Source organism: Harmonia axyridis, chromosome 4, assembly GCF_914767665.1.
Source record: "Harmonia axyridis chromosome 4, icHarAxyr1.1, whole genome shotgun sequence".
In the NCBI taxonomy this organism is placed as follows: Eukaryota; Metazoa; Arthropoda; class Insecta; order Coleoptera; family Coccinellidae; genus Harmonia; species Harmonia axyridis.
This window is the reverse complement of record NC_059504.1, coordinates 8,497,648-8,525,011: the sequence shown is the minus strand read 5'-3', so window position 1 is coordinate 8,525,011 and position 27,364 is coordinate 8,497,648. Positions and strand designations below refer to the sequence as shown.

The window sequence follows — 27,364 nt, the reverse complement described above, 5'->3', positions numbered from 1 at the left end:
TTTTGTTGAATAATATAAAGTTAAAAAATGTCTGATTCCGAGTTTTCTTTGACTCCACCGAAGTTGATAGAAGCAGCGCAAGTAGCGTCACGAAAATTATTGCCAGCTAAATCGCGGAAAATTTACGAAACCGCGTATTCAAGATTTATGGAATGGAAAATGAAAAAGACATGCAGTTCCTTCTCGGAGACAGTGTTATTGGCTTATTTTCCGGAACTGCCATCAACAGTGTGGTCGAATTATTATTATTCCTTTATCTCTATGTAGATAAATATATATCCGGGAAAAAAGTACTCACTTTTTTCCCGGGGAAAAAAGTAATTTCGTGAAAAGTCATATTTTGTTACCTGTCAACAGATATAAAATGTCAAATTTTTTCCCGTCACAGAAAAAAAACAATATTTCTGTAACAACAGATCGCATTAGCTAAAATGTTAATCATATACCGATGTAAGACGATCACTTGTATCTTGAAGTCGAATTTAAGCAGGATAAATGAATTTAACGATAACAAGGACAATATAATGGACATAATGAATCACATAAGATCATATATACCTCTAAACAATCCTGTGGTCTTCAAGGGCGCATTAGATCATAAATGAATGAGTGCACAAAATTTCCTATCGCTAAGTTAGTGCTATTCTAAAATTTTGATATTGTATTTCTCAAATATCTTTTAGGATTGAATTTCAACATTGTCTTTTAAATTCCACTTGTTTGTTGCAACGAATCCAAATTTTCAATAACTTCCACACGATATTCTCGTTAGTACCTACAAACTTGAACTGAAAATCAATTGATTGTATTGAACCGTTCCAATCCCAAAATATTATTAAAGTAGGTTCAAGTTTCTGTCAATGAGTAGGTATAAAAAGATATTCAATTAAAGGGCGTATCATAATTCCTAAAAAAAGAATAATTGTAATAAAACTATATTTCGTTGACAATATAAATGAGAATAAATATAAAATTAATATCACCAGGAGTATAAATATGTTACTAAATAGCCAATTCTGCAATTGTCCAATTGCTAGAATCCAGAAATAAAGTACTGTTAATCCAAATTGATAACCTTCGTGATTGGCACCATTGGAGACTTTATCATGTCTTTCCATATGTCACTCCTACTATCAATTTCTATTCTGCCGAGCTCTAATTTATGTCCAAGAAGAGGCGTGCACATAAGTTTAATTAATATTCTCAATTGGGTGCAACTATGCTCGTCAACTTTGACTTTCAGTCGAGCTGATTTTTTTTCGAGTTTTAAACTTATCGTTGGATCGAATTTGTCGCTTTTCATCTTCTGAATGACGTCATCCATTTCGAATGCGGATATTTTCAAGTATAGTTTTCCTGGAAAAAAATCTCATAATGTTAAATGAAGGAACTGGTCTATTTTTCTACGATATAAATAATAAGTAAGATTGAACTTAAACCTATTATCCCTGTAATTTTATGAGCGACAATAGGGATTCACGGCTTGGCTTGATTCTCAAGTTACTTGGCAAGTCAAGTATTGGTTTTTCACCCTCTAGTCAAGTCAAGTATAGGGTGTTTTTTTCGAGGATTTTATTAGTTGTATAGGGTGATTTTTTCGAGGTATATAACTTTAATATGGCATTACTGTTCAAGATGGCATTACTGTTCAAAATGGCGACCGATTCAACAGTTTGGTTTGGCAATTCATCATGAATAGACTCACTTCTGAACAACGCTTGCAAATATTGCAATTTTATTTCGAAAATAATGGTTCTGTGCGGAATACGTATCGCGCACTACGTCCATTTTATTTTGTTCAGCGATGAAGCGCACTTCTGGTTGAATGGCTACGTCAACAAACAAAACTGCCGCATTTGGAGTGAAGCTTATCCTTAAGTGTATGTCGAAACACCGTTACATCCAGAAAAACTGACTGTTTGGTGCGCTTTATGGGCTGGTAGAATCATTGGTCCGTACTTCTTCAAAAACGATGATGGCCAGAACGTTACAGTTAATGGTGATCGGTATAGAGCAATTATTACTAATTTTTTCATTCCTGAATTGAACAACCATGATGTCCAGGAGCTGAGGTTCCAACAAGACGGCGCAACATGTCACACAGCTCGTGTCACAATCGATTTATTGAAAGACACGTTCGGTGACCGCCTAATTTCACGTTTTGGACCTGTGAATTGGCCTCCAAGATCTTGTGATTTAACACCTCTAGACTACTTTCTGTGGGGCTATGTAAAGTCATTGGTCTATGCGGATAAGCCACAAACCCTTGACCATTTGGAAGACAACATTTGCCGTGTTATTGCCGATATACGGCCACAAATGTTGGAAAAAGTCATCGAAAATTGGACGTCCAGATTGGACTACATCCGAGCCAACCGTGGCGGTCATATGCCAGAAATCATATTTAAAATGCTCTAAAAAAACACCCTTTACATAAGTAATTTTTTCAATAACTAATAATAAATAACTTAGGTAGTCAAAAGCATCATGAATGAAATACAGGAAACTCAATGAATACATCAGTCGTGAACCCTCAGTGACAATTTTCATCTAATGCCACCTATCGGTAAATTTTCCACTCATGACTACCAAATTATTTAGTTGAATATGAATAAAAAAATGGTCATAGCTATAATATAGTATCATCTTTGTTCCTATCATTGGATTTGGATATCTACAATACCCGGACCTATCGTTGCCAATAATTTATACTGAATAGAGTGATTCATCTCACCTCCTAATCTTTCATGTTCCTCCATGGTTTGGATATTGCACCTCAGCTTAGATACTCCCACCTCGATTAAATCCTTATTACCAACTTCACTTACTGTGTACAACATTGTGACTTCTACACAACCCTTTTTGCTGTCTCTCTGAAAAGAATAGAGAGAAAATGAAAATGATTTCGCTAAACCATAATATTCCTCATTGTAACAGAATCCTAATTCAAAAAACTTTATGATTTGAAAGAATTGTATGAAACGTATCTAACTGAATTTTGATTATTACGTTCTACAGGTCAATTAAAGGTCAGGTCAAATGAAAGTAGTGGTATGTTGGAGAATGAGGTATGGGAGTGCCAATTATTTTTCTTCAAATATTGACTAAACTCTTGATAGAGGGCTTTCATCACATCGAACGGTTATTATTATTATTATTATTTGAACTGGCGTCGCTGTGGCTCAGTAAGCCTTCCGGGAACTACGACCATGTAGATCTTTTATTCTCTACCCTACTCTTCATGGAAACCCAAGGAGGTCGTCAATGATGTTGGTAAAACTGACAACCTCCTTAGGGGCCTTGGCCGTTACCTCTCGGGTATCCAGGACCGGCTCGCCCATATGAATGGTTCTTAGGCCAGCCAGCTCTGGAAACTTGCATACCATGTGTTCAGCTGTTCCTGCTTCTGATCCACAGAGCCTGCAAATCTCATCTGCTGACTTTCCCATACGGTACAAATGATGTTTGTAACGACAGTGCCCCGTCAGCAGTCCCACCATCACCCGAAGCTCGGCTCGTGACAGCTTCAAGAGCTTTCTGGCTTAGGTAGGTGAAATCATCAAGAATTTCTTGGCCTGAGTAAGTCCATGAGTGTTTGTCCAGTGGGTTATCCTGTTATTCTACTTCCATTGCCGGACCGCTGCCTTTTATTGTTCTTTTTCTAGTCCACAGAAAGGCTCAGGTCTAGCAGGTGTTAACCTTGATGCACTTTTTGCAAGTTCATTCATTTCCTTCAACAGCACAGTGCCCTGGTACCCATAGTAGAGTCACTTTATTGCCTCTGGTCAGTTGCCTTTTGGTGTTACAGCACTCCCAGGTCAACAGAGACCACTGGCAGTACGATTCCAGGGATCTCAGCGTGGTCTGGCTGTTCGTGGGGATGTAAACATGCGCTCCCTTGACGTTCATTTCAAGACAACGAGCGCATACGTTAACAGCCAGTATCTCGGTCTGTAAAATAGAGGGCTCACTTCCCAGGGCTTTAGAGATCCTCAGTTTAGGTCCATATACCCCAATGCCAGTACAATATCGAACGATTGCCGAATTGTGCGGAGAAGTTCTTACTAACCCTATGCTACCTCGGTAAAGCAAGCAGAACCTCTTATGAATTTTCAATTTTAGGCTAATTTATTACCCAATTCGAGTTTATTTTTCCCTCAAATTGTCATAGAAAGCGCGGGCACTGCTAGCTTAACCACAAATCTGATTTTTCATGGACAATCTGAAATTTTTATTTTTATTCATTTTCTATTATGATGGATGATGTACTCCATATTTTTTGTATGTGTTTACTTTCTGCTTTTACTATAATATATCTTGACACTTTTTCATAATTTTTATTCAGTGGTGATTATTTTTTTGCATTTTGATGAGTAGTATGAATATCTCCTTGTAATTTACGTCCGATTTCAGATGAATCTATCCATAAATTTTTTATGAGAGGGAAATATTAATGTCTAAGATTTCTCGAGGCATCTCAATTGACATTATCGCTCAATATATATACAGTAGATCTATTTAAATGAAGGAGATGTTTGGAAATCCAATATCTCCTTATTTAATCTCAAATACCTATCTGTTAATACTTGACCCATTTCAAGTTATAACTCTCTTAAGTTTACTCAAAGCATTGAAATGATAGGAATAAAATTTTAATGATTTGTTGAATTCAAAGGATCCTCTATTTCTAGTTCTCACAGCAATCTATTGATGAAATATTGCATTAAATGTTATTGTGAAGCATAAAAATAAATGTTTCGTTTTTCGACAGAATTTATAATGGGGTCAATCGATTGTTTTAATGATATATCACACTAATTGTTTGATCGTAAGCAGTTACATGTTACATATCAGTTGTTACAATTTTTAGGTTTCAGTCACCTATAATGAAACTCAATGAATATATTCCGTTAGTTTTAAACTCAGAGTAATAAACATAGATAGTGGAAGCATATGTCATTTTCAATAAGCAAATTTTGTCCCCAACATGAACTATCAAATTTGACATGAAGCGCCCGGAAATGAAAACATATATCAGTGATACGATATTTCACTCAATTCGCGAATTTCTCCACAAAGAACGCATTTCTTATGTCCCAGTGAATCAACGTTTCATATTAACTCAAAATATATCTAAATGAATACCTAAATATATCAAAAATTCAGAAAACAAACTTCAAGCGCGCCAAACGACGTCAAACATGATAACACTAGGAGAGCAAAAGTTGCCAAACCTTGGATTTCAGCAGGTAGATACAGAAAATAATAAATATTCTGCTTATTATAAATTCGATAATTGGGAAAATATCAGATTCCAAATATTCAAATTTGCATATTTAATCAGGAATCTCTCAAATAAATATATTTCATTCAATATAATATACATTCATAACGATATAGTAAAATTGTGGATTTGAAAATATATCACAATCCGACAACGTAATCTAACCATGTTGGCGACATGTAAAAATTGCGTACCCCCTCTATCTATGTTTATTCTTATGGTTTTAAGCATCATCTTCCCAAAATTAAATGGCATTACCTACTATACACAAATGATATAAAATGAGTCGAAAAATAATACACATTGTCATAATTTTTATTGAAAAATAAGACATGATCCTATTCAACAAAGTTCGTTCATTGTACCCGTTTGATTGAACATAGGGGACACCGGTGTGAATGACTGATATAATACATACAATAGATACTCACAGCATTATTTACAACTCCACTTGAGATCTCCTTAAGACCTCTCCAAATCTCTGGGGTTGAGCTGACATCGTCGCTTATTCTAACACTGAAATTTTTCATCTCTAAATTGTACGTTACGCTTCCAATTGTTCTTCTGTTACTTAAGGAATGTCGAAAACTCTTTCTGGTTCTGCTATTTCTTTTCTGCTTACCACCTGCAAAGGCTACGAAGCGACCAATAAGGGATTTGCTTTCTTTCTGTCTCTCCTGTTCACCATAGAGAAGAGCATAAGCCGTAAATGATATGAATTTTCCTTTCAAGCAGTCGCCAAATTTCGAAAACGACTGTATCTTGAATTTGAAATCTTCGTCGAATGTTGGCCAAGATTGTTCGACAATCTGAGTTTCGAATTTTTCCTTTTGCGGGAATACTGTCACCTGAAATAGTAAATTATTTCATAAGGAGAAGTGTCACTTTTCATGGCGAGCATGGGTCTACCCGCCGAACGTATAGCAAGGAGTAAATGATTGAAATTTGGAGAAAAAAACGAATGGTTTACAATTTTTTTTAATAAATTTGTTGATAATGTGTTGGTCCACCGCGATTATCTATACACTCCCCAACACGTCTCGGCACTGATGCAATAAGATGGTCTATTTCTTCTTGAGGGATACTATCCCAAGCTACCTGTACTTCAAGTCTCAGAGTCCGTGGAGGTAGGGTAAATTTCAAAGCCTTGTATCCATCATGTCCCAAACATGCTCTATGGGCGAAAGATCGGGGTATCTGGGCGGCCATGACAAAAGATTCACATGGGTCGCTTCGAACAAACTAACTCTGGCAATATGAGGTCGGGCATTATCTTGCTGAAATATTGAATTCTCGAGCCGGTTAAGGTAAGGGAGAATATATGTCTCCACTATTTCTTGAAGGTAACCCAGTGCTGTGTTACCTTGAATGAAGACTAAAGGTGACCTAATTGCATGTGCAATAGCACCTCATACCTTAACGCCTACTGTCTGGTGTACATGACGCTCAACATCAAACTGAAGTTCACGTCTTTCTCCCCGACGTCGTCTTACCATTCTTCGGCCATAATGCGCATCCAAGGAGAACCGAGATTCATCAGAAAAGACGACCTGATACCATTTCACAGTCAAATGTTGACGTTCTCTGCACCACTGTAATCGTTGCCGGCGATGCTCAACCGTCAGAGGTAACACAAGATGGGATCGATAATTCTGCAGTCCAAAAGACCTTATCCGGCGGTAAACCGTTCGAACAGTTGCAGGATGGCCTTGTTCTTCTAACCACTCATCAGCCAAAGATCGAGTTATCGCAAATCGGTATCTAAAGACCAAAAGTCTTAGAAGTCGATCTTGAACTTCATTTGTGCCCCTTCGACGTCCAGTGCCTACTCTTTTTCGATTTTGGGCATTATCAAACCACGCTTGACAACATCCCATAACAGTAGTTGAATTTCTGTTCGTACGGTTAGCAATTTCTCGAAATGACAACCCCGCCTCCCGTAGACCAATAATTCGAACTCTTTCAAATTCACTTAGCTGGCTATAAATTCCGCGTACACGTCCTCTAGGCATTTTAACAACAACAAAAAATTAAAATTTAAACAGCTCCTTTTGGGTGTTGCAGTTTCTTCATTGATTAGTATATTTTAGATCGCCAGAGCAGAGGTTTCCATCCAAGAAACCAAATTTTCAATAAAATCGTACCGTCCGTTCTCCGTGAAAGTATGGGTACTATCGACAGTGTGCCACCCTATACATATAGATAATTTATTTGCAAATAAAATTGCGAAGGAAGTAATTGCTGACAGAAACGTGTAGCGAAACAGATCACCAAGTCATAAAACAGTCATTGATCCCAGAAAAAATTTAATAGTTCTATTCCACCTACCTCTTTCAAAACTCCTAATTTATGTTTCAAAATTCAGAAACGAGCAAATTAAAAAAACGGTTTAGTGTTTGTAATCAAATCGAAATGAATGTAACCCACTCAAAAAAAAATGAAATACGGACCACCAGTAGATCAAATATTCTATTTTGATAATGAGAGAGTGTTATAAAGAACCTAATGGTTTCCACGGAATAACAAAAAGATGCTTTCGCTCATTGACAATAGGACTTTGTTATGTTCCATTAGTATTCGTTCAGGTAACGCAAAAGGTTATTGAACCTTCTCATTCTGAATGAAATTCAACTGGATTGTTCTATATATACATACAAGGTGTTTCACAGTTAAAAACACCTTCTAGGTGTTTTTTAAGGCCAATTGAAAAGTCCCCGGTCTACCATAGTAAAAAACATTTTTTTTTGGCAAAATTCGATTTTCTCATTCAAAATAGTTGCCTTCGAGGGCGATACAGCGATTATAGCGATCTTCCAACTTTTCGATACCATTTTTGTAGTGCGATTTGTCTTTCGCTTCAAAATAGGCCTCAGTTTCGGCGATTACTTCTTCATTGGCGCTGAATTTATTTTCAGCGAGCATTCTTTTCAGGTCTGAGAACAGGAAAAAGTCGCTGGGGGCCAGATCTGGCGAATACGGTGGATGCAGAATTTATTTGAAGCCCAATTCATGCAATTTTGCCATTGTTTTCATTGATTTGTGACACGACGAATTGTCTTGATGACACAGCACCTTTTTTTTAGGAGAAATCAGAGGTAGTTTATTTCATTGTAAAGAAGAAGGTAATCCGATAACGATGGAAAGCGATATCAGCCAAATGGCTACCACGGCTTTGGCTACGGTTGCAGCAACATATCCTTCTCATGAAAATTCTCAGTTGTTCTTGAGCGATGCACACGGTTTCGATTCTTCACTTCACTAACTTGTCCCAACAGTTCAGATTTTCCCACCTGTCTTAATATTGCATATTTAATTGAAGCAATTTTGAATAACTGTTAGGAAGGCTGAACTTTGGGATTTTGGATGAATAAACTAGATAAAAATCATAAAAATGCAGTATTAGACCATTCTGATAACTTTGTAAGTTACCCTGTAATCTGTAATAACATTCAAAGGATGCATTTTAGAAATAAATCTCTTCTTATAAACTACCACAACTATTTCTTCATGTCCTAAAAATTTTGGCTCACAATAATGGTACACCTTGTATACACGATTAAATATTGGCTGTCGCTATTAAACGGGATGTCACGTGAATGACAAATCCAACTATTTAGAGCAAGCTCGTGCGAAATGGTTGGTAAACATGCAAATTGTTTCGACCAGAAAGGTCAAATTATATATAACTGCAAATGTGGCATACACTCTATGGAAACGTGATAAAATTTTATATAATTTCAAACATTTTTCATTGAAAAAACAGCGATAGATTAGAAATCTACTATTGAATTTTAGAATAACGGTAATTTTGAAAAAAAATATATGAATTCGATTTTGAACTTGTTCTCAAAAGCTTCTGGCTTCAGCTTAGTGCTTTTCTCACTTTTGAATGCACATATAAGAAACGAAAAATTGTTAAGTCTGTCATTTAGACAATTCTCATTGCCTTCAATCAAAACAGAGATTTCAAAAAAGCACTGATGTGAAGTCAGGATATTTGTGGGTCAAACTTTATCATTTGAGACCATTCCCAGCTCAAAAGTAGAAAATTACAGACATTGTTCCCAAATAGTAGTCATCGTTTTCGAGAACAAAGGATCAAAAAGCAATCACAGAATAATAGAATTCATAATATACAACAATCCAAAAGAGTTCATTCAACCAGACATAAAATAGTAACAGTAATATAGATAGAAAGTAGATGAATCCAAATTTTAGAAATTTAATTTTCATCTGTGATTTGTTGGTTTCAATATTGATTGATTTTGTTTCAGTGTTAGAAGAATAGTAATTGTCGTACAATATTTACATGCATATATCTTCAACAGTTATTAAGCAAACATATGCAAGGTGGATTGACGGATTTTATTCAGATTTCTGTTATGAGTAATTTTGGGAAGTTAAATCTGAAATTTCAAAGGGAGTTCCCGGCCGTCGTTAGGGGTGTTTCAGGCACCTCTATTTGAGGGGCGGTAATTCGGCCCAGTTTGCTGGATGCCTTTTCATATTCCATCTTTGATTCTAAAAAACAACATAAGGTTGTTCCGCTCCACTGCGTTTGTCAACATTCCTTACAATAAAAATCTCCAAACCACCTGTATAATAAATATACACATGGTAGCCCAAACAATATAAACAGAATATCCTATTACCCTCATTGAAAGAGGGATCAAATCATAATGTATTCCACAAAGACGAAAAACAACACTACCTTTGAATTCGATTAATTTGAAAGCCGATGTTTACACATTCAACATATTCAAAATACCTACAATTTTGCATTCGAAACTAGTAACTGTTAAATGTCAAATGTTTTCAGCGGAACACATTTTTGTAATCCCAATAATACTGAAACTTTGCATGCCCTACCACCCTTTGTATTTAGTGGTGTGATAGGTAATCAATCTTCGATCGTACGCAGTGTCATGTGGATGTGAAAATCAGATATAGTACTTATAGAACTTATACATTATTCATCAGCGTCGATGAAATTCAGGAATAAGTTAAGATGACTACAGCGACAAAAACATAATTAATTACCATTAATTAAGTTAGTGGATTACATTTGTATTGTTTTCAATAGACGAGTGCTAAATAAAGTTTATTATTATTATTATTATAAGGTAAATAGACAACTTAACATATATTTTGTTTTATTCGATTTGACTTTTCTGCAATAGCAGGCAGGTGAAGTATTATTATGATGAATTTATTGTAGGTACAACGTCAGAAAAAAGCGAAAAGCCCTGTAGTAACGGCTTTAGAAGGAAACAATTAGTAAAAACGCTTTTGCAGCAGGGACGTAATAAAATTCTTTGCTTTAGGAGCCTAAAATACTCGCAACACCCCTGAAGAAGTTAATATTGATTTTTTTGTCAAACGATTAATGTTTATGAACAGAATAAATTAATCAAAATATCATAAAGTATATAAATTTTCAAATCTGACTTAACAAGGCGCTTAAGGTTTCTGACACTTGTCTTTCTTTTGAAAGTTATCGTTTGTACATCCATCCAGATGAAAAAAAAATAATTATATCATACCTAAGTCGAATTCTTCACCAGTTAGTTTATTGTAATTTTTGAGCTCTTATTCGACTCGAAATTTACTGTAACTGATTACTTAATCTCGAAAATTAGGGTTAATTTCACACCCAAATATTTTGTTTTACCGTATCATAGAATATCTCAACTCTTCAAAAAAATAAAATCATACAAATATCATTAAATTCATCGATTTACTCGCAATGATTGTATTCGATTTTATACCGACCAAACAAAATCAAAAGTAGATGCGTCCCTTTAAACTTCCTCGAAGCTTCCTCAAATCTTGGAGAGAATTATACATTTCAAGCTTATCAGAAGAAACTAGCGTATAGACTTAATTGTATTAAAATAATAATAAATTCAAATCACAATTATTCTCACCTTTATTAAATATCCCTGAGTTTTGTTGCTCCCATAGCTGGTAGGCAACTGTTTCGCACCTAATACAATAACCATCATCTCTCCAGTTTTGTTGTTGAAAGCTAGTTTGAAACCAACCTGGGGTTCCACATCTGCATATATCTCATCCTTAGTCTTAGAACCCCGAAAATGTCTGAGCAGACTCATACTTGCCGAGCACTAACCTAAAATTGCTGCAAATGAGCATTAAGCGGAATTTATAACAAGATAATTCAATTGAGACGACTTAAGTTGAGTAGCGTTTGAAAACTATCAATGGAAAATGCGGCATAGGCATGCACTCATATCCTCAGTAAATGTTAGCAATGCTGGCAATGATGCTCGAATCGTTTTAATTATCTTTTTTATCTTATCAGTTTTTAATGTGATAGAGAGAGATCATGCTCGTGCAAATAGTACAAATTTCTATTCGACTATTTGATGTGTGATAAATGCAACAGTAATGAACTATTTGTTCTTTACATGTGAGATATTTCCTTCATTCTGTGGAAATTGGAAAAATCTTGGCAGTAGTGGATATTCTTATCGTTCAATTTTTTCCCAAATGCGAAATGTTTCAAAGAAAGACGTCGAGTAAAAAATCTGGTCTAATTCAATTGATCACACTTCCACAATGTTATTGATTTTTTAAATTGGAATGCTATTTCTATATCGTCGTATCCTATTCATTATCAATTTTGAGTCATTTGAATTCGAATATTTATGTGCCACTTGAATTCGAATATTTATGTGCCACTATGTGACCCATTACAATAAGGAATAGACAGTGCAAAACAGTGCAATTTATTCATATATATTTACATGTCCCCAACATGGTTAGATTACGTTGTCGGATTGTGATATATTTTCAAATCCACAATTTTACTTTATCGTTATAATAATAATAATAATAATGATATTTATTTGCCAAAAATTTGAAATTAAGTATACAATATATTTGTGGCTTATCCGCATAGACCAATGACTTTACATAGCCCCACAGAAAGTAGTCTAGCGGTGGTAAATCACAAGATCTTGAAGGCCAATTCACAGGTCCAAAACGTGAAATTAGGCGGTCACCAAACGTGTCTTTCAATAAATCGATTGTGGCACGAGCTGTGTCACATGTTGCGCCGTCTTGTTGGAACCACAGCTCCTGGACGTCATGGTTGTTCAATTCAGGAATGAAAAAGTTAGTAATCATGGCTCTATACCGATCACCATTGACTGTAACGTTCTGGCCATCATCGTTTTTGAAGAAGTACGGACCAATGAATCCACCAGCCCATAAAGCGCACCAAACAGTCAGTTTTTCTGGATGTAACGGTGTTTCGACATACACTTGAGGATAAGCTTCACTTCAAATGCGGCAGTTTTGTTTGTTGACGTAGCCATTCAACCAGAAGTGCGCTTCATCGCTAAACAAAATAAAATGGACGTAGTGCGCGATACGTATTCCGCACAGAACCATTATTTTCGAAATAAAATTGCACTATTTGCAAAAGTTGTTCAGGCGTGAGTCTATTAACGATGAATTGCCAAACCAAAGTGAGAATAAATCACTTGACAGCTGTTAAATCGGTCGTCATCTTAAACAGTAATGCCAACTTAAAGTTATACACCTCGAAAAAAACACCCGTTATTATATTGAATGAAATATATTTATTTGAGTGATTCCCGGTATGTAAATTTGAATATTTGAAATCCGACGTTTTTTCTAATTGTCGAATTTATAATAAGCAGAATATTTATTATTTTTTTGTATCTACCTGCTGAAATCCAAGGTTCAACTTTTGCTCTCCTAGTGTCACGGTTGTTTGACGTCGTTTGGCGCGCTTGAAGTTTGTTTTCTGAATTTATGATATATTTAGGTATTCATTTCAATATATTTTGAATTAATATGAAACGCTGATTCACTATGGGACATAAGAAGTGCGTTATTTGTGAGAAACTCGCGAATTGAGTGAAATATCGTATTACTGATATGTTTTCATTTCCGCGCGCTTCTTGTCAAATTTGATAGTTCATGTTAGGGACAAAATTTGCTCATTGAAAATGACATATGCTCCCTCTATCTATGTTTATCACTCTGAGATCCCACATAATGAAAAAGCAATAAAGTGATAAGCAATTCGGAGATGAAAAAGTACACTGGTGGTGCCATCTATGCTCCGGGCGCGGAACTGATTGAGTGGCACGTTATATGTGGCATAACACTCAATTCTATTGAAACCAAATACTCTCTTTTGTTTTTTAAATAATTCAAATTCAACTTTTCACGAAAAACCATTTTGACACTGATTTAAAATGATGAAACAATTAAATGAAAAATCGATGTCATTTGTCAGTCATCGTAATAATAATATGTAATTGAAAAGCTTCGATGATATTGTGTATGTAAGCAGTTTAGAAAGAAAATACCTATTAGTCAGACATCATTATCATTAGGCAGAGGATCATTCAATGTGATGATTATGGCTCTACTGAATAATAGTATACAGGGTGTCCAAACGAAAATTTGATACCCCAGAACTGAAAAACGAAGAATTTTCGGAGATGATGAAAAACAGATCAAAAATTTCAAAAAATTGGGGGTTGTTGACACCCTCAGGTGGTTTTTTCATCATAGAATTCTTTCTCCCTGAAACAGAACTCGAAAATTATTTTTGGATTCACCAAAATTCTTTGGTTCTTGAATTTGGGTGGTTCAACTATCTGTTCAACATCACCTTTTTACGGTAAGTTTAATATTACATTATTTCAATCAACACTCGACATCTCTTCCCCATTCAAAAAATTTGGGGGTGATTTTTTCGAAACAAACTCATGATGGAAATTCGTACCCCTCAAAACAAAAGTTGACCTGTTATTTTAAAGTTCTTCGTTTCTTTCGTTGAGACACCCTGTATTTCTTAGCAGCACACATTAAGTTTCTCAGTTTTCTTTCGAAGAATGAAATTATAGTTTGGTATTCAAATTAATATTACATACTTCATTTACACAAAAGACACAAAAACATTTCAACCACAACATACGAGTCATATAACTGTTGCTCATACAAAAAATCAATACCTCTAAGATTAATTTCAATTGAATTCATTCAACAATTCGTCTCCTATCCTGTTTGTAACCTTGAATTTAGAATTCAATGTCGGTGCTATTCCCGAAAAAACAGTGATAATTGATATTTCTTGAAGGAAAATTATAGCACGTTGAATCCTATCCTGCAGAAGATCTTAACAACTCGCATGTCTGTCAGTCTCAACCTTGGGACTTGAAGAATTCTGATGAATATTTCGATAAGAACGAAATATAAGGGGCTACAGTATTAATTAACATTGAAAACGACGAATTATATCCCAAAAATCGATAAGGTGCGTCTACAAAAAGCTGTGAAAGCAGCCAACGATCTAGAAACAATGCGATTAAGGGTCGAGTTCACGAGTTAGAAATGGAACACCCCCTTAGGAGTTGCTCAAGATCAAACAACACACGAAGGTGGTTTGCATACCACTTAAAAGGGCTAGAATTTTCTAAAAAGAAAAGTCATGCGCGTTTATTCTTCGAATGGACCGCCACTGGACAGCGGTCAGTGGTCAATGAAGTGCTGCTGTCGCTTTGTTTGTATTGTAAGTTCTGTGAGAAATAAAAGTGTAATTCGAAAACTGGTCTGACCTGGAGAAATACGGAACAACTTTCGGGCCAAGGATGTGAAAAAATGATTAATTAAAAAGTTGTACCTATGAATCAGGGGTTCAAAGAAGGTTTGTCTGTTGATAATTGATACTTCTTTTATCTTTGCAAATATCTGCCGGTGTTAATTAAGTCAGTTGTCAAGATTCGAATATCCTAAAATGTAATGAAAGATTGTTCGCTTTTTAATTTTAACCGTTTAAAAGTTGTTGTCTTTTCACAGTGACGCAAAATTCCTGTTACTTTTTGCGTTAGGGATTGGCCATTCCTTAATAGAAATAGCCATATAAAATTGCTGCATATTTCACCCAAAACTTTATCATTTCTAGATCATTACGTTCTACAATCAAGAAATGATTGATACTTCTTTTCAACATGAAATAGAAAAACAAGAAAATCAGAATTCATATTCAATGAAACTACGCGGATATTCTGAGTTGTATCCAAGTGATATCTAAGAAAATATTAGACAAAATATTCGTGACTTTTTCATTCAGACATCCTCATTTGTGAAATCATTCTTCATCGATTATCGCCGCCAAATAACATGTTTCAATTTATTGAAGTTTGCTCCATAAATGGTTCATTAATTTGATAATTGTTTCCTAGTAGAATAATACAGGCGAATTGTTGAATGAATGAGGAAGGATACAGTGCTGGCCAATTTTCTATATCTTCTGCTGATATAAACTTATTTTTTTAGTCATTAAAATTTTTGTTTGAATCAATGAAATATCGAATAAAATATTCTTGAATTTAAATTCCAAATTGATTCTCTCGAAAATTTGAAAAAAGAAATAACTACGCTCATTGTGACTACAGAGATGTGAAGGGTGTTTTTTTAGAGCTATAGAACTTTAAATTGCAATAAAACAACGATGGATTACTCAATTGACATAAATTTTATTTATCCGCAAGATAATCTTGTGGCATTACATTTTAAATATGATTTCTGGCATATGACCGCCATGGCTGGCTTGGATGTAGTCCAATCTGGACGTCCAATTTTCGATGACTTTTTCCAACATTTGTGGCCGTATATCGGCAATAACATGGCAAATGTTGTCTTCCAAATGGCCAAGGATTTGTGGCTTATCCGCATAGACCAATGACTTTACATAGCCACACAGAAAGTAGTCTAGCGGTGTTAAATCACAAGATCTTGGAGGCCAATTCACAGGTCCAAAACGTGAAATTGGGCGATCACCAAACGTGTCTTTCAATAAATCGATTGTGGCACGAGCTGTGTGACTTGTTACGCCGTCTTGTTGGCACCACAGCTCCTGGACGTCATGGTTGTTCAATTCAGGAATGAAAAAGTTAGTTATCATGGCTCTATACCGATCACCATTGACTGTAACGTTCTGGCCATCATCGTTTTTGAGGAAGTACGGACCAATGATTCCACCAGCCCATAAAGCGCACCAGTCAGTTTTTCTGGATGTAACGGTGTTTCGACATACACTTGAGGATTAGCTTCACTCCAAATGCAGTTTTGTTTGTTAACGTAGCCATTCAACAAGAAGTGCGCTTCATTTTGTCGACGATAAAATGGACGTAGTGCGCGATACGTATTCCGCACAGAACCATTATTTTAAAAATAAAATTGCACTATTTGCAAGCGTTGTTCTGGCGTTAGTCTATGCATGATGAATTGCCAAACCAAACTGAGGATAAATCACTTGACAGCTGTTAAATCGGTCACCATCTTGAACAGTAATGCCAACTCAAAGTTATATACCTCGAAAAAAAAACTTTTGGCATTATAATTCAGATGACTATCAAATTTTGACTCTACGTTTTTTTTTCATTTATGTACCTAAACTATTCATCAAATGAAAATATAAAGCATGCATCTTTTCAGTAATTAGGAAAAACCCCAAAGAAATTATGGGTTTCTGAAAAAATTCATAGAATATTTAAGGAAGCTCATCCCTTATTCATTAACATGGATGAATTAACTGCTGCCGGACATCGATTTTCCAAACTGAGAATTCTATTTTCTATAGCTCTGAACAAATATTTGTAATGATCGATTTTAATAGAAGGGTTCTCGACCCAAATAAATCAATAATACTAATAATAGTAGTATTCATAATCCCATCAACATGAGTGTTATCTATTAGATTATCTATTTTTATGTAGGATGGAGTATTACAATGTTTCAATACCCACTTTCCTATGCATAATTTGCAGTTACAACATTTCATCCACAACCCTACTAAAGGGTGTTTTTTTAGAGCTATAGTACTTTAAATTGCAATAAAACAACGATGGATTTTTCGATTGACATGAATTTTATTTATCCGCAAGATAATCTTGTGGCATTACATTTTAAATATGATTTCTGGCATATGACCGCCTCGGCTGGCTCGGATGTAGTCCAATCTGGACGTCCAATTTTCGATGACTTTTTCAAACATTTGTGGCCGTATATCGACAATAACACGGCGAATGTTGTCTTCCAAATAGTCAAGGGTTTGTGGCTTATCCGCATAGACCAATGACTTTACATAGCCCCACAGAAAGTAGTCTAGCGGTGTTAAATCACAAGATCTTGGAAGCCAATTCATAGTTCCAACACGTGAAATTAGGCTGTTACCAAACGTGTCTTTCAATAAATCGATTATGGCACGAGCTGTGTAACATGTTGCGCCGTCTTGTTGGAACCACAGCTCCTGGACATCATGGTTGTTCAATTCAGGAATGAAAAAGTTAGTAATCATGGCTCTTTATCGATCACCATTGACTGTAACGTTCTGGCCATCATCGTTTTTGAAAAAGTACGGACCAATGATTCCACCAAACAGTCAGTTTTTTCTGGATGTAACGGTGTTTCGACATACACTTGAACTTCACTCCAAATGCGGCAGTTTTGTTTGTTGACGTAGCCATTCAACCAGAAATGCGCTTCATCGCTAAACAAAATTAAATCGATCACCATCATGAACAGTAATGCCAACTTAAAGTTATATACCTCGAAAAAAAACACCTGTTACAAATCATAGTCGACCTATGGAAAGTAAAAAAAATTATAAGGAAATAAAAGGTATATTTGACCACAGGCCGACTATGATTTGTGAAAGGCCATTCACAATTGTAGCTATTGAACCTCTCAGTAAAAGAAAAACCGCATTTCCTCTTGTGTTAAGAATCAATAGTTGTATCTGAATCAAGCTTTAATAGAGGCTTGTGAACATTGGTTGTACCTTCTTGAATTGGATGGTGGACATTGGTTAAAGAGAAAAATACGAATTTACCTTTTCCTAACCGAATATTTCATAAAAGTCTTTTTTTATTTCAGTATTCACTACCTCAAACGCTGTCATGTCCACTCCTCCTAAATCGTGATGAAAATGACTGAAGTTGCCTTGCCACTGCAAACATCCCTTCGTGAGGATGGAGATGATGAGGTATCCTTCAAAGTGATCAATACCGACAACCTTCCAATGACTGTGTTAGGAGAAAGAATATTCAAACCATTTGGTTCCGACAATCAAAGAAGAAAACCAAATGGTATCGTTTACCCTACCAGAAGGGTGGACCTGAGTAGCCAACAAATCAATCAACAGAAACATTTGACCAAATCTAATGGGCATCTCAATATACCGCATAAGCCTTCAACCAACAACTCCAACTTTCGCAAGTTGAGTGCATCTCAAGGTAATCTAAATAATGCATCCAAGAACAAAACTCAAGATGAATTCACGAAAAACTTGGACGCGAAACTCAAAAAGCTTCAAACGGACAGAAGAAGGAATGATGGCAAGAAGCCATTCATAACCACCGTGAAGAAAGGGCAGTTCATTTCTCCTGAAATATCACCTCCACCAAGTAAAACTTCTAGAATAGAAGAAGAAGAAATGAATAACAAAAATAACATAGTGAAGAAACAACTGTATGCATTTGTCAGCAAACCAATGGTATTGAGTAGATCTCCTCCTCAGAATGTTCATAGGTCAAGATGTGAAGCTGCTTCAATAGCAGCAGGAGTGCCATATACTAAAGAATTCCCAGAAGTGGAAACAACAGATGGACACAGACATAGGAAGAAGTAAGTAAATATAATTCGTGAGAATCTTCGAATTTATATTCGTCCAAGAAGGTATTACGCTGAAACTTCTCTCAATTCTTTGCATTTTAATTTCAGACGAGAACTCAGAACTGTATCACCTGATAAACAAGCTAATCAGGAGAAAGAAATGCTAAACAATCAAAAAAATGAGATGGTAAGTATTGTATGACAAGATATCAAATATGTGAATGAAAAATCGAATGGTTTTTGGTGATGTGTTTTATACACCGAGTAGAGAAAACTGAGCGTAGTAAATCACCTGTTTACATCATTCACCCTCAAAGTGACCAAGGGGTTAATTTTCTTTGTTTCATTTTACTGGGCAGCCAAGATGGAATCCATATTTTGCATATGCTAAACTCTTGTCACAGGTATGTAATAGCATATTCCCAGCAACCAAGCTTCATCATAAATTAGGTTTCTTGTCTTTTAATCATGACATATTCGTGATTGTTCATAATTTTCAACGTATAATATTTTTTATATAGTTCAAAGAATAATATGTCAAATGGGTGCACCAATGATTCCTCATATTCTTCTTTAGGAGAGAATAATTCAGTTTTGGCTATCTGGAAAATTGAAATGAAATATTGAACGTATCTTGTTCTCCTTTTCTAATGGAATTCTAGCTCAAATGGGATGTTCCTTAGTATTACGACCTATATAATTGTGCAAAGCAAGAATTTTTACTGAAAAACTACAAACTTATACATTTTCAGTTTTCAATTGGTAGAAAAAAAAACCTCAATGATGATCCAAATTTAGAAATCTCATGAAATATTGCATTATGCAATTTTTTTTTCATAAATTCAATTCTAATGCATGTGCATGAAAAGCAATATTACTTCACCCTACAAAGATAAGAAAGGCTTGCACGGCATTTATATGTTATTGAGATTTCATCACCTATTTTCATAATATTTTATCGTACTCTGCAGAGTATACTTTTCTCCGTGAAGCCAAGAAGGCGTGTGAATTATTTTAATGTAGAACGAATATTTGTTGATAAAATGTACCTTTGAAACTCAATATTTACACTTCGATCAAAATCATAACGATTGAAATTATAATTTACCCACGTTCAGAAAAATCATGGAAAATTCAGTGACGGCATAGCTAACTACAGATGATGAAAATGAACAGAAACTCAAAATTCACTTGTATGTGCTGTATAAGTTTCATAAAATTCTTTTCCTGATACTTTCCAGTTAAATAAAAGAATAAATAACAGACTTCTTCAAATAAGGAAAAAAGCTTTCAAGGAAATAGAAGTTTAATTTGAAAAAAATTCTTCTTATCAAGAAGAATCTGCATAACCCTAACATTCAATAATCGCATATGAATCTTTTTACCAGGAAGAAGGCCAAGCACAAAAAACGAGGGAAGAAATAGCAAAAAGAAGAGCAATAGCAAGAAACAAAGCACGAATACAGTCTCATAAGAAAAATGCAACAGTGACCTCAAACCAGCAAACCAGGAATGTAAGACTGGTAGCTGCAGGAATCCAGACCGAAAACTACCTCCAAGCAATACTACTCAAGCCTCCTATTGTAGACAGTGTTGTTCAAACAGAGATCGAATTATTAGATGGGTTGATGGGTTCGAAATTAGCATCAGTTGAAGCACAAGACGAAGGGACTCAAATCATACCTGGTGATGTAAGTACATGACATGATAACTTACGAGTTATTACATACTCTATACTGTAAAAGCGAATATCTAACAATAGTGAAGAGGTTATCTCTTTCCAATTCTACCTTCTATAAAAATTGATTTGAAAATAAACCAACTAATATTATTTTATCACTCTCCAAAACGTCTTGACTACAACACATAAATTCAAACATTAGTTTGATTTCGTAATCTAAAAACTCAGTAGCTATCTTATTCTTCTGAGTCGATTTGATCTCCTTAGCTCTTCAATTTCGAAGAAGAAGTTCAACCAGTTTTGGAGGTCCTGGTTGGAGAAACTGTAGAGAGTGCCCTCATAGAAATTTTAGAAGAAGAGGAACTTGCAGCCTTAAAAGAACAGCAACGTCGTTTTTTGGAGATGAGAATGGAAGAGCAAAGAGTGGCTGGAGAATTGTTGGAAAAGCATTTGGTTGATCGCTTGCATCAGAACAAGAAAGGAGGTAACTCCATTCTTCTGGAAAATTATTTAGCACAATTGATTCCTCCGGTATTGGAAGATTTACAGTCAGAAGGTATATTACCAGAGGATAAAGGTAAAACATCTAATTAATCTAGGTTCCATATAATACATTCACTATTTTCAGTTTCCAAAAATGGTTCTCTATTACCTTGGTTGATGGAAGAAGTGACAATAGAACTAGGAGATATATTAAGCAGTGGAGATGTATTGAATGGTAAGAAATACTATTTTTAAATTGCAATCTTAAATACATATCAATTTCTCATTCACAAAGAGAAGTAACAAGTCAGAAAGAACTCGATAACATAAATAGTAGAACTTTATCAATTCACTCATGTACACAATAACCTAAAGTCTTAAGTCTGAAAGAGGAAATAGAAAATCTTCCTCATTAAATTGTTCTCTTTTCTAAATGGAAATAAATCATTTAGACTCGTGGGCAATTGTATCAAGTTGGCGAATTTGAAAATTATTCCTTTTCAAGTTTTTTAAATGATCAATTCCCAGCACTGTTTCCAATGTATTTATCAGTTATTATTCTGCATTGTCATTCTTCATCATTTGCAGGTATAGTTAGAGATATTTTGAATAGAAGGAAAGAAATTTGTGAAGCCATGGGATCAACAGAGGACCATGAACAAAATAGGGATGAAATAAATTACTTAAAAGACGAGAAAGAATGAAAACAGTCCAGTTTGGGAAACAGATAAGTGAGTGAAAATATTTCTGATGAACTTGTGCTATATCTACTGACTTTGGTCTTTACTGAAGAAAAGCACTGAATTTTGAATTGAAACTTTTCAAATATTGAATTTTTTTCAGGTTTCATTAATTGGTAGTTGATCATGATTGAAACAAGTTTTCTTGTTCCTATGTTTTATTACCAAAAATTTGTATTAATAGACATACACTCGAAATATTAATCGTTTATTCTCAATTGAACATGTCAGCTTACGAGCCAAATTCTCGTCATTAATATGAAGAAATCTGCCGCTGAGGCTTATCGAATGCTCTCAAATACCTATGGTGAAGCCGCTATTGGTGACAGAACGTGTCGTGGTTGGTTTCAACGATTCAAGAACGGTGATTTTGATGTCGAAGACCAGCATGGCGGTGAAAAAGAGGAGGTTTTAGAAGATGCAGAATTGGATCTATCACTTGATCGAGAGTCGTGCCAAACTCAAAAAGAATTGGCAGGATCATTGGGATAGACGCAACAAGCCATTTCAAAACGCCTGAAAGTCATGGGAAGGATTCAGAAACAAGGAAATTGGGTGCAGTACGATTTGAAGCCGAGAGATGTTGAACGGCGTTTGTTTGCTTGTGAACAGCTGCTTGCAAGGCGAAGACGGAAGGAATTTCTGCATTGCATTGTAACTAGAGACGACAAAAGGATTCATTACGATAATTCCAAGCGCAGAAAATTATGGGAATATTCCGGCCATGCTTCCATGTCACGGTTCTAAAGTCTTGCTCAGTATTTGGTGGGACCAGCTCGGCGTAGTGTATTATGAGTTGTTAAAACAGACTGAAACAATCGGTATAGAACGCAATTAATACGTTTGAGCCGAGCATTGAAAGACAAACGATCGCAATACGACGGGAGACATGAAAAAGTAATTTTACAGCATGACAATTCTCGACCGAATATTGCGAAAGTGGTCAAGACATACTTGAAAAAATTCTCGTACGATTTTCCATACCTAACCCAAAGAAAATTGAAATAAAATTTCCTTCATGGTACCTTCATCGTACCATTTTCTCGATTGATTTGACTATGTAGATCACGAAAACGCTTGAGGTTTGGCCATTAGTACATTATTTCAGAAATTATAGATAGAAATCTAAAATTTTCGAAAAAAAATTTAATGAAATTCCCGAGATTGCAACTTCTCCTGGACGTGAGCTACGCCCTTGAAACCTCAATATGTTTCAGATCAGAACTCGATTTTCTTCGAGGGGTCTGTGACGAATAATTTAGGAGATATAACAATTTTTGGATGGAAATTAAATCTTTCCCAAATTTCGAGTTCGAATTTCCACGAAACTGTGCGGTCTACGAAAAGAATCCCATGAAGTTCCTTCATGGAAATATTGTATCATTTTATTGATTGATTCGAGTATGTAGATAACGAAAATGCTGGCAGTTAGGCGATCAGTACATTATTTCGGAAATCATAGGTAAAAATCTGAAATTTTCAAGGAAAAAAATGATAATATTCCCGAGGCTACAAATTCTCCTGGATGCAGGGTTTTTGGGGGGAAATTCAATTTTTTCCCAAATTTCGAGTTCAAATTTCCTCAAAACCGTGAGCTCTACGAGCAATCGATTAGCGATGCAAGAATTGACGATCTCTGATTAGCCGAATTTCGATCGCACCTGAAAATTTTTTTGTCGAAAAATTTCGATAGAATTTCCTCAGTATGTATTAGATCGTAACTTGATGTTTGAAAAAGGTTTTATTTGAGGTGTCTGCGACGAATAATTCAGGAGACATAACGGTTTTTGGCGGGAAATTCAACGAAAATTGACGACCTCTGATTAGCCGAATTTCGATCTCACCTGAAAATTTTTTGTCGAAATATTTTCGTAAAATTTTCCATACTTAACCCTTTGAAAATTTAAAAAAAAATTAAAAGTTCCTTCATGGGGCACCATTTTATTGATTGATTCGACTTTGTAGATCACGAAAATGCTTGCAGTTTTGTGATTAGTACATACCTTTAGCAACGAGACGTGATCCATTGCCTTTAAATTCAGAAGAGGAATCGAATCATAGTATTCGTACTGCGTGGGTATCAAAATCAAAGGCTTTTTCTATGGCTGTAAGCGCACGAGTACGAGCAACACAACCAGTTATCAAAACATAAAATGACCCTTTTTGAATGCAAATGCAGACTAAATAGGGGTATGGGACATACTTGGAAGCTGTTTACAACTCTGAACACTCAATTTTTAATGACAAATGGTTTCTATTTGGAAAAACTGTGAGACATCACTTGTCGGCAGATTTTTCGAGTTTACCCGCGGCAAAACTTGAAAGCTCATGCCATGAAATAAACACTTTCATACTATATTATAATTTTATTAGCATATATAAGACCTTTTTTTATGAGCATGTTCAATAGGTAGAGTACAAAGATTATATTTATTGTTAACAATCCCGCATTCTTGCGGATCCGCGGGATTGATAATTTTTATCCTGCGGATTTGCAGGATTGATATTTTGGTGCGGGATTGGATTCCCTAGTTGGAAAAAATATCTTGTGTGTAATTCGAGTCATTGTCGATTTCAAGAGGTTGCCTCATATATCATTTTGTGCTCTTAATACACAAAATACTTCATCTAGTAGTTATGCTTCTTCAAAATCCTGTTCGAATTTCTCAAACCGCACAAAATGTTTCGAATCCATATACCCTCCTCTTTCTTCTCCCCTATCTTCGCCTCCATCTTGACGACTCTATACGGGGGTGTCTGTTTGGCCCAACCATTTATAACACAATCAATGAATCAGTGGTTTATTGGTCACGGTTTTCACAACTTGTTCCCTCTTCCATTCGGCATGACCATAGAGCATTGAAAAAACGATTAGTTTCGCAACCACAGGTGCCGATAGGGGAGGGTCAATTTGATACGCAAGTGTTCCCCGGCCTTCGCAGGGTTGCAGGGGCGGCAGCTGCAATCGCAGTCAATGCCTCGCTAATGCTGGCTGCACGATAGAGATCATGCTTGAAGAAGAAATAACGTAGTAAACGGAGGGGCGTTATTGTGTCAATGTTTTTGCTGTAATAGATCAGGTCTAAGAGATATCAAACGATGAGATTGTCTATCTTTTTCGAACTGTGGTGTTTTTATGTTGGTGGGGGTGCCCCATGGATCAGTGTCGGGTCCCGTTATCTTCAGCAATGACCTCAGAAATGTTAAAGGTTTTTTTCCAATTCGCTGGAAAAGTTGTGGCTCAAAACGAATAGCCTCTAAGTAAATGCTGAGAAGAGATCAGGTCTAGAAGATATCAAACGATGAAAAGGACCTTCTTTTTCCAAATAAAAATGTTCGGTAAAAGGTCTGTTGGTCCCTCAGAGATCCATTTTCTTCATCATCTTTATCGATTTTTGGTAAATCTCTATGGGTTTCAGTGTTTTCTTTCATGATGATAAGAATTATGGAAAAATCGTGGCTAAAACGCAATAATCTCAAACTAAGGCTCCAGAACAAATCAAACAATGAGATGAGCTTTTTAGAAATTTTTTTCAAGCTATGATATTGTTATGTTTGGCTGGTGGATCAGTTGTTAATGAAATATTGAATATATTTGTTATATATTCTTTTTGTTTTGAATTTAGTTGAATCCTGGGAACGCGATAACATAATTTTACATTCAGATCGGTAGGTGAATTGGTCTCTAGTACTTATACATTATGATAGTCTGGCTGCAATCAAAGCACTGAGCTCACATATCATCGATTCTAAGAAAGTATTGGAGTGCCGAAGAAAACTCGATGAATTAGGCAAGAATAACATTTTTTTAATCTGGGTTCCCGGCCACTCGGAAATTAGAGGAATGAAGAGGCCAACACACTTGCTAGCAAAGGAACATAAACTCCTTTCATTGGCCCGGAACCTTTCTGAGGCGTAGACAAATGTACCTAGGTACTAGAAAGAGTTTCAGGAGAAGGAAGAAACCGAAAGAGAAATACTCTGGTGGAATCTTCCTGGTTTAGATCACTCCAAAAAGTTTCTTCGAAACTTTGCCTCTACGAGATCCAAGAAGTATCTAGATCTTAGTAAAAATATGCTACACCTCCTCACTGGATTCCTCACAGGGCATTGTCGCCTTAAGAAACACCTCATGAAAATGGATCTAACAGAAAATGACCAGTGCAGATTCTGTGGGGAGAAGGAAGAACCTCCGGATCACCTAGTAAAGGAATGCCTCGCCATCCCTAACCAACGCAAAAACCTGATTTGGACACGAAACTTGTAGACGTGAGGAATTGGCCTCATTGAAGCCATCCCTATCGGAGTTCATTAGAACTCTGGAACTGAAAGGCGAGCTGTAAATCACGTTATGGAGAGAAAAGCTCTGGAGGGAGGCACATTAGACCATTAGGTCGTAGTGAAACGAAACCTCCTTAATCAAATCTAAATCTAAAATCTAGTACTTATTTCCCCTTTATATTCAGAAATTTTAAAGGTCTTATTATAACAACTGAAACTGAGTGTTTGTGAAACAAGCGTTTGAATAACACTATTTTTTCAACTATTTACAAATAAGTATTGGATCAGAGTTGCATTTCATTGCACTCAAATGAAGGAATAAAATTATGGAAAATTTAATGTCAATCGCTTGAGCAGAACCATAGAAAATTAAAAAAATATTACCCAATATTTTCATGTCCACAAAACCAGCAGTTAAGATTATTGGAGTTCATATGAAATAGCATATTCAAACGCCACGTGAAATTTCAAGATGATCATCTCATTAGGACCATAGAAAATTGGAAAAGAAATAAGTACCCAATATTTATGTGATTACAGCGTGTATAAATAGAACCATTTCAAGCTTTGTGGATAGCGTCATCAAGTAATAAAAATTAAGGGAAATATCAAAGAAAAAGAAACTAATATTTCAGTGGCAGCAGATCCCATCGAGTTGAAATTCTGCGTATAAATACAAAATAACAATTCCAAGTTTCATACATAATTTCGCTTGACGTGAAGTCGGGAACTCTTAAGCGCTCATTCCTTCATGCGTCAATTGCACCTTCGGAGAGCACATAACCGTATATAGGTATATGTATATATGTGGTCTTCAAGAATGCTATTGGCTCTTGGTTGGACGTAAGAGCTTTCATCATTTTTTTCTTTAAATTACGATTATCTATATATTTTTGAATACGATGTTCTATGATAATAGTCTCCTTTCGTATAATAATATATTGATTGATTTTCCTATTTTATGAAATTCTGATACATCTATACTTATCATAATTCATAACATACCTATAATTAAATAATCTGTGATTCAAATTAATTTTTTTTTCAGGAACCGAAAGAGAATGAAGACAATACGCGAAGGGAGGCTGAGAACGACACCTTGAAGCTAACATTTTTCTTCGCACTGAACACTTCTAACTCGAAATCAGCTATAATCAATGCATTCGTAGATAGAACATTTATCTCCAGAAGATATTTTGTATTTATTTGGTTAAA

The 27,364-nt window shown here is 35.5% G+C and overlaps 2 protein-coding genes across 6 annotated transcripts; one reads left to right on the top strand and one right to left on the bottom strand.

Moving 5' to 3' along the window:
* Nucleotides 1–919: 919 nt before the first annotated feature.
* LOC123678164 lies at nucleotides 920–27,294 on the bottom strand. 3 transcript variants are annotated; one of them, XM_045615024.1, is made up of 5 exons: nucleotides 27,155–27,294; nucleotides 11,212–11,423; nucleotides 5,716–6,132; nucleotides 2,735–2,873; nucleotides 920–1,356 (listed from the first exon to the last, which is right to left on the bottom strand). In XM_045615024.1, the coding sequence occupies exons 2-5, from the start codon at nucleotides 11,395–11,397 to the stop codon at nucleotides 1,058–1,060; spliced, it is 1,041 nt and encodes a 346-aa protein (XP_045470980.1). In that variant the 5' UTR covers nucleotides 11,398–11,423; nucleotides 27,155–27,294; the 3' UTR covers nucleotides 920–1,057. The 3 variants fall into 3 exon arrangements, with proteins under 3 accessions (XP_045470980.1, XP_045470981.1, XP_045470979.1); XM_045615025.1 differs by having other exon boundaries at nucleotides 11,212–11,414; nucleotides 27,155–27,287; XM_045615023.1 differs by lacking the exon at nucleotides 27,155–27,294 and having other exon boundaries at nucleotides 11,212–11,580.
* LOC123678163 lies at nucleotides 14,263–27,364 on the top strand. 3 transcript variants are annotated; one of them, XM_045615019.1, is made up of 10 exons: nucleotides 14,263–14,993; nucleotides 15,392–15,395; nucleotides 18,228–18,976; nucleotides 19,073–19,151; nucleotides 19,324–19,368; nucleotides 20,353–20,655; nucleotides 20,913–21,222; nucleotides 21,274–21,363; nucleotides 21,717–21,859; nucleotides 27,198–27,364. In XM_045615019.1, exons 3-9 carry the CDS (start codon nucleotides 18,273–18,275, stop codon nucleotides 21,830–21,832), a joined length of 1,647 nt encoding a protein of 548 aa, XP_045470975.1. In that variant the 5' UTR covers nucleotides 14,263–14,993; nucleotides 15,392–15,395; nucleotides 18,228–18,272; the 3' UTR covers nucleotides 21,833–21,859; nucleotides 27,198–27,364. The 3 variants fall into 3 exon arrangements, with proteins under 3 accessions (XP_045470975.1, XP_045470976.1, XP_045470977.1); XM_045615020.1 differs by lacking the exon at nucleotides 15,392–15,395 and having other exon boundaries at nucleotides 18,227–18,976; XM_045615021.1 differs by lacking the exon at nucleotides 19,324–19,368.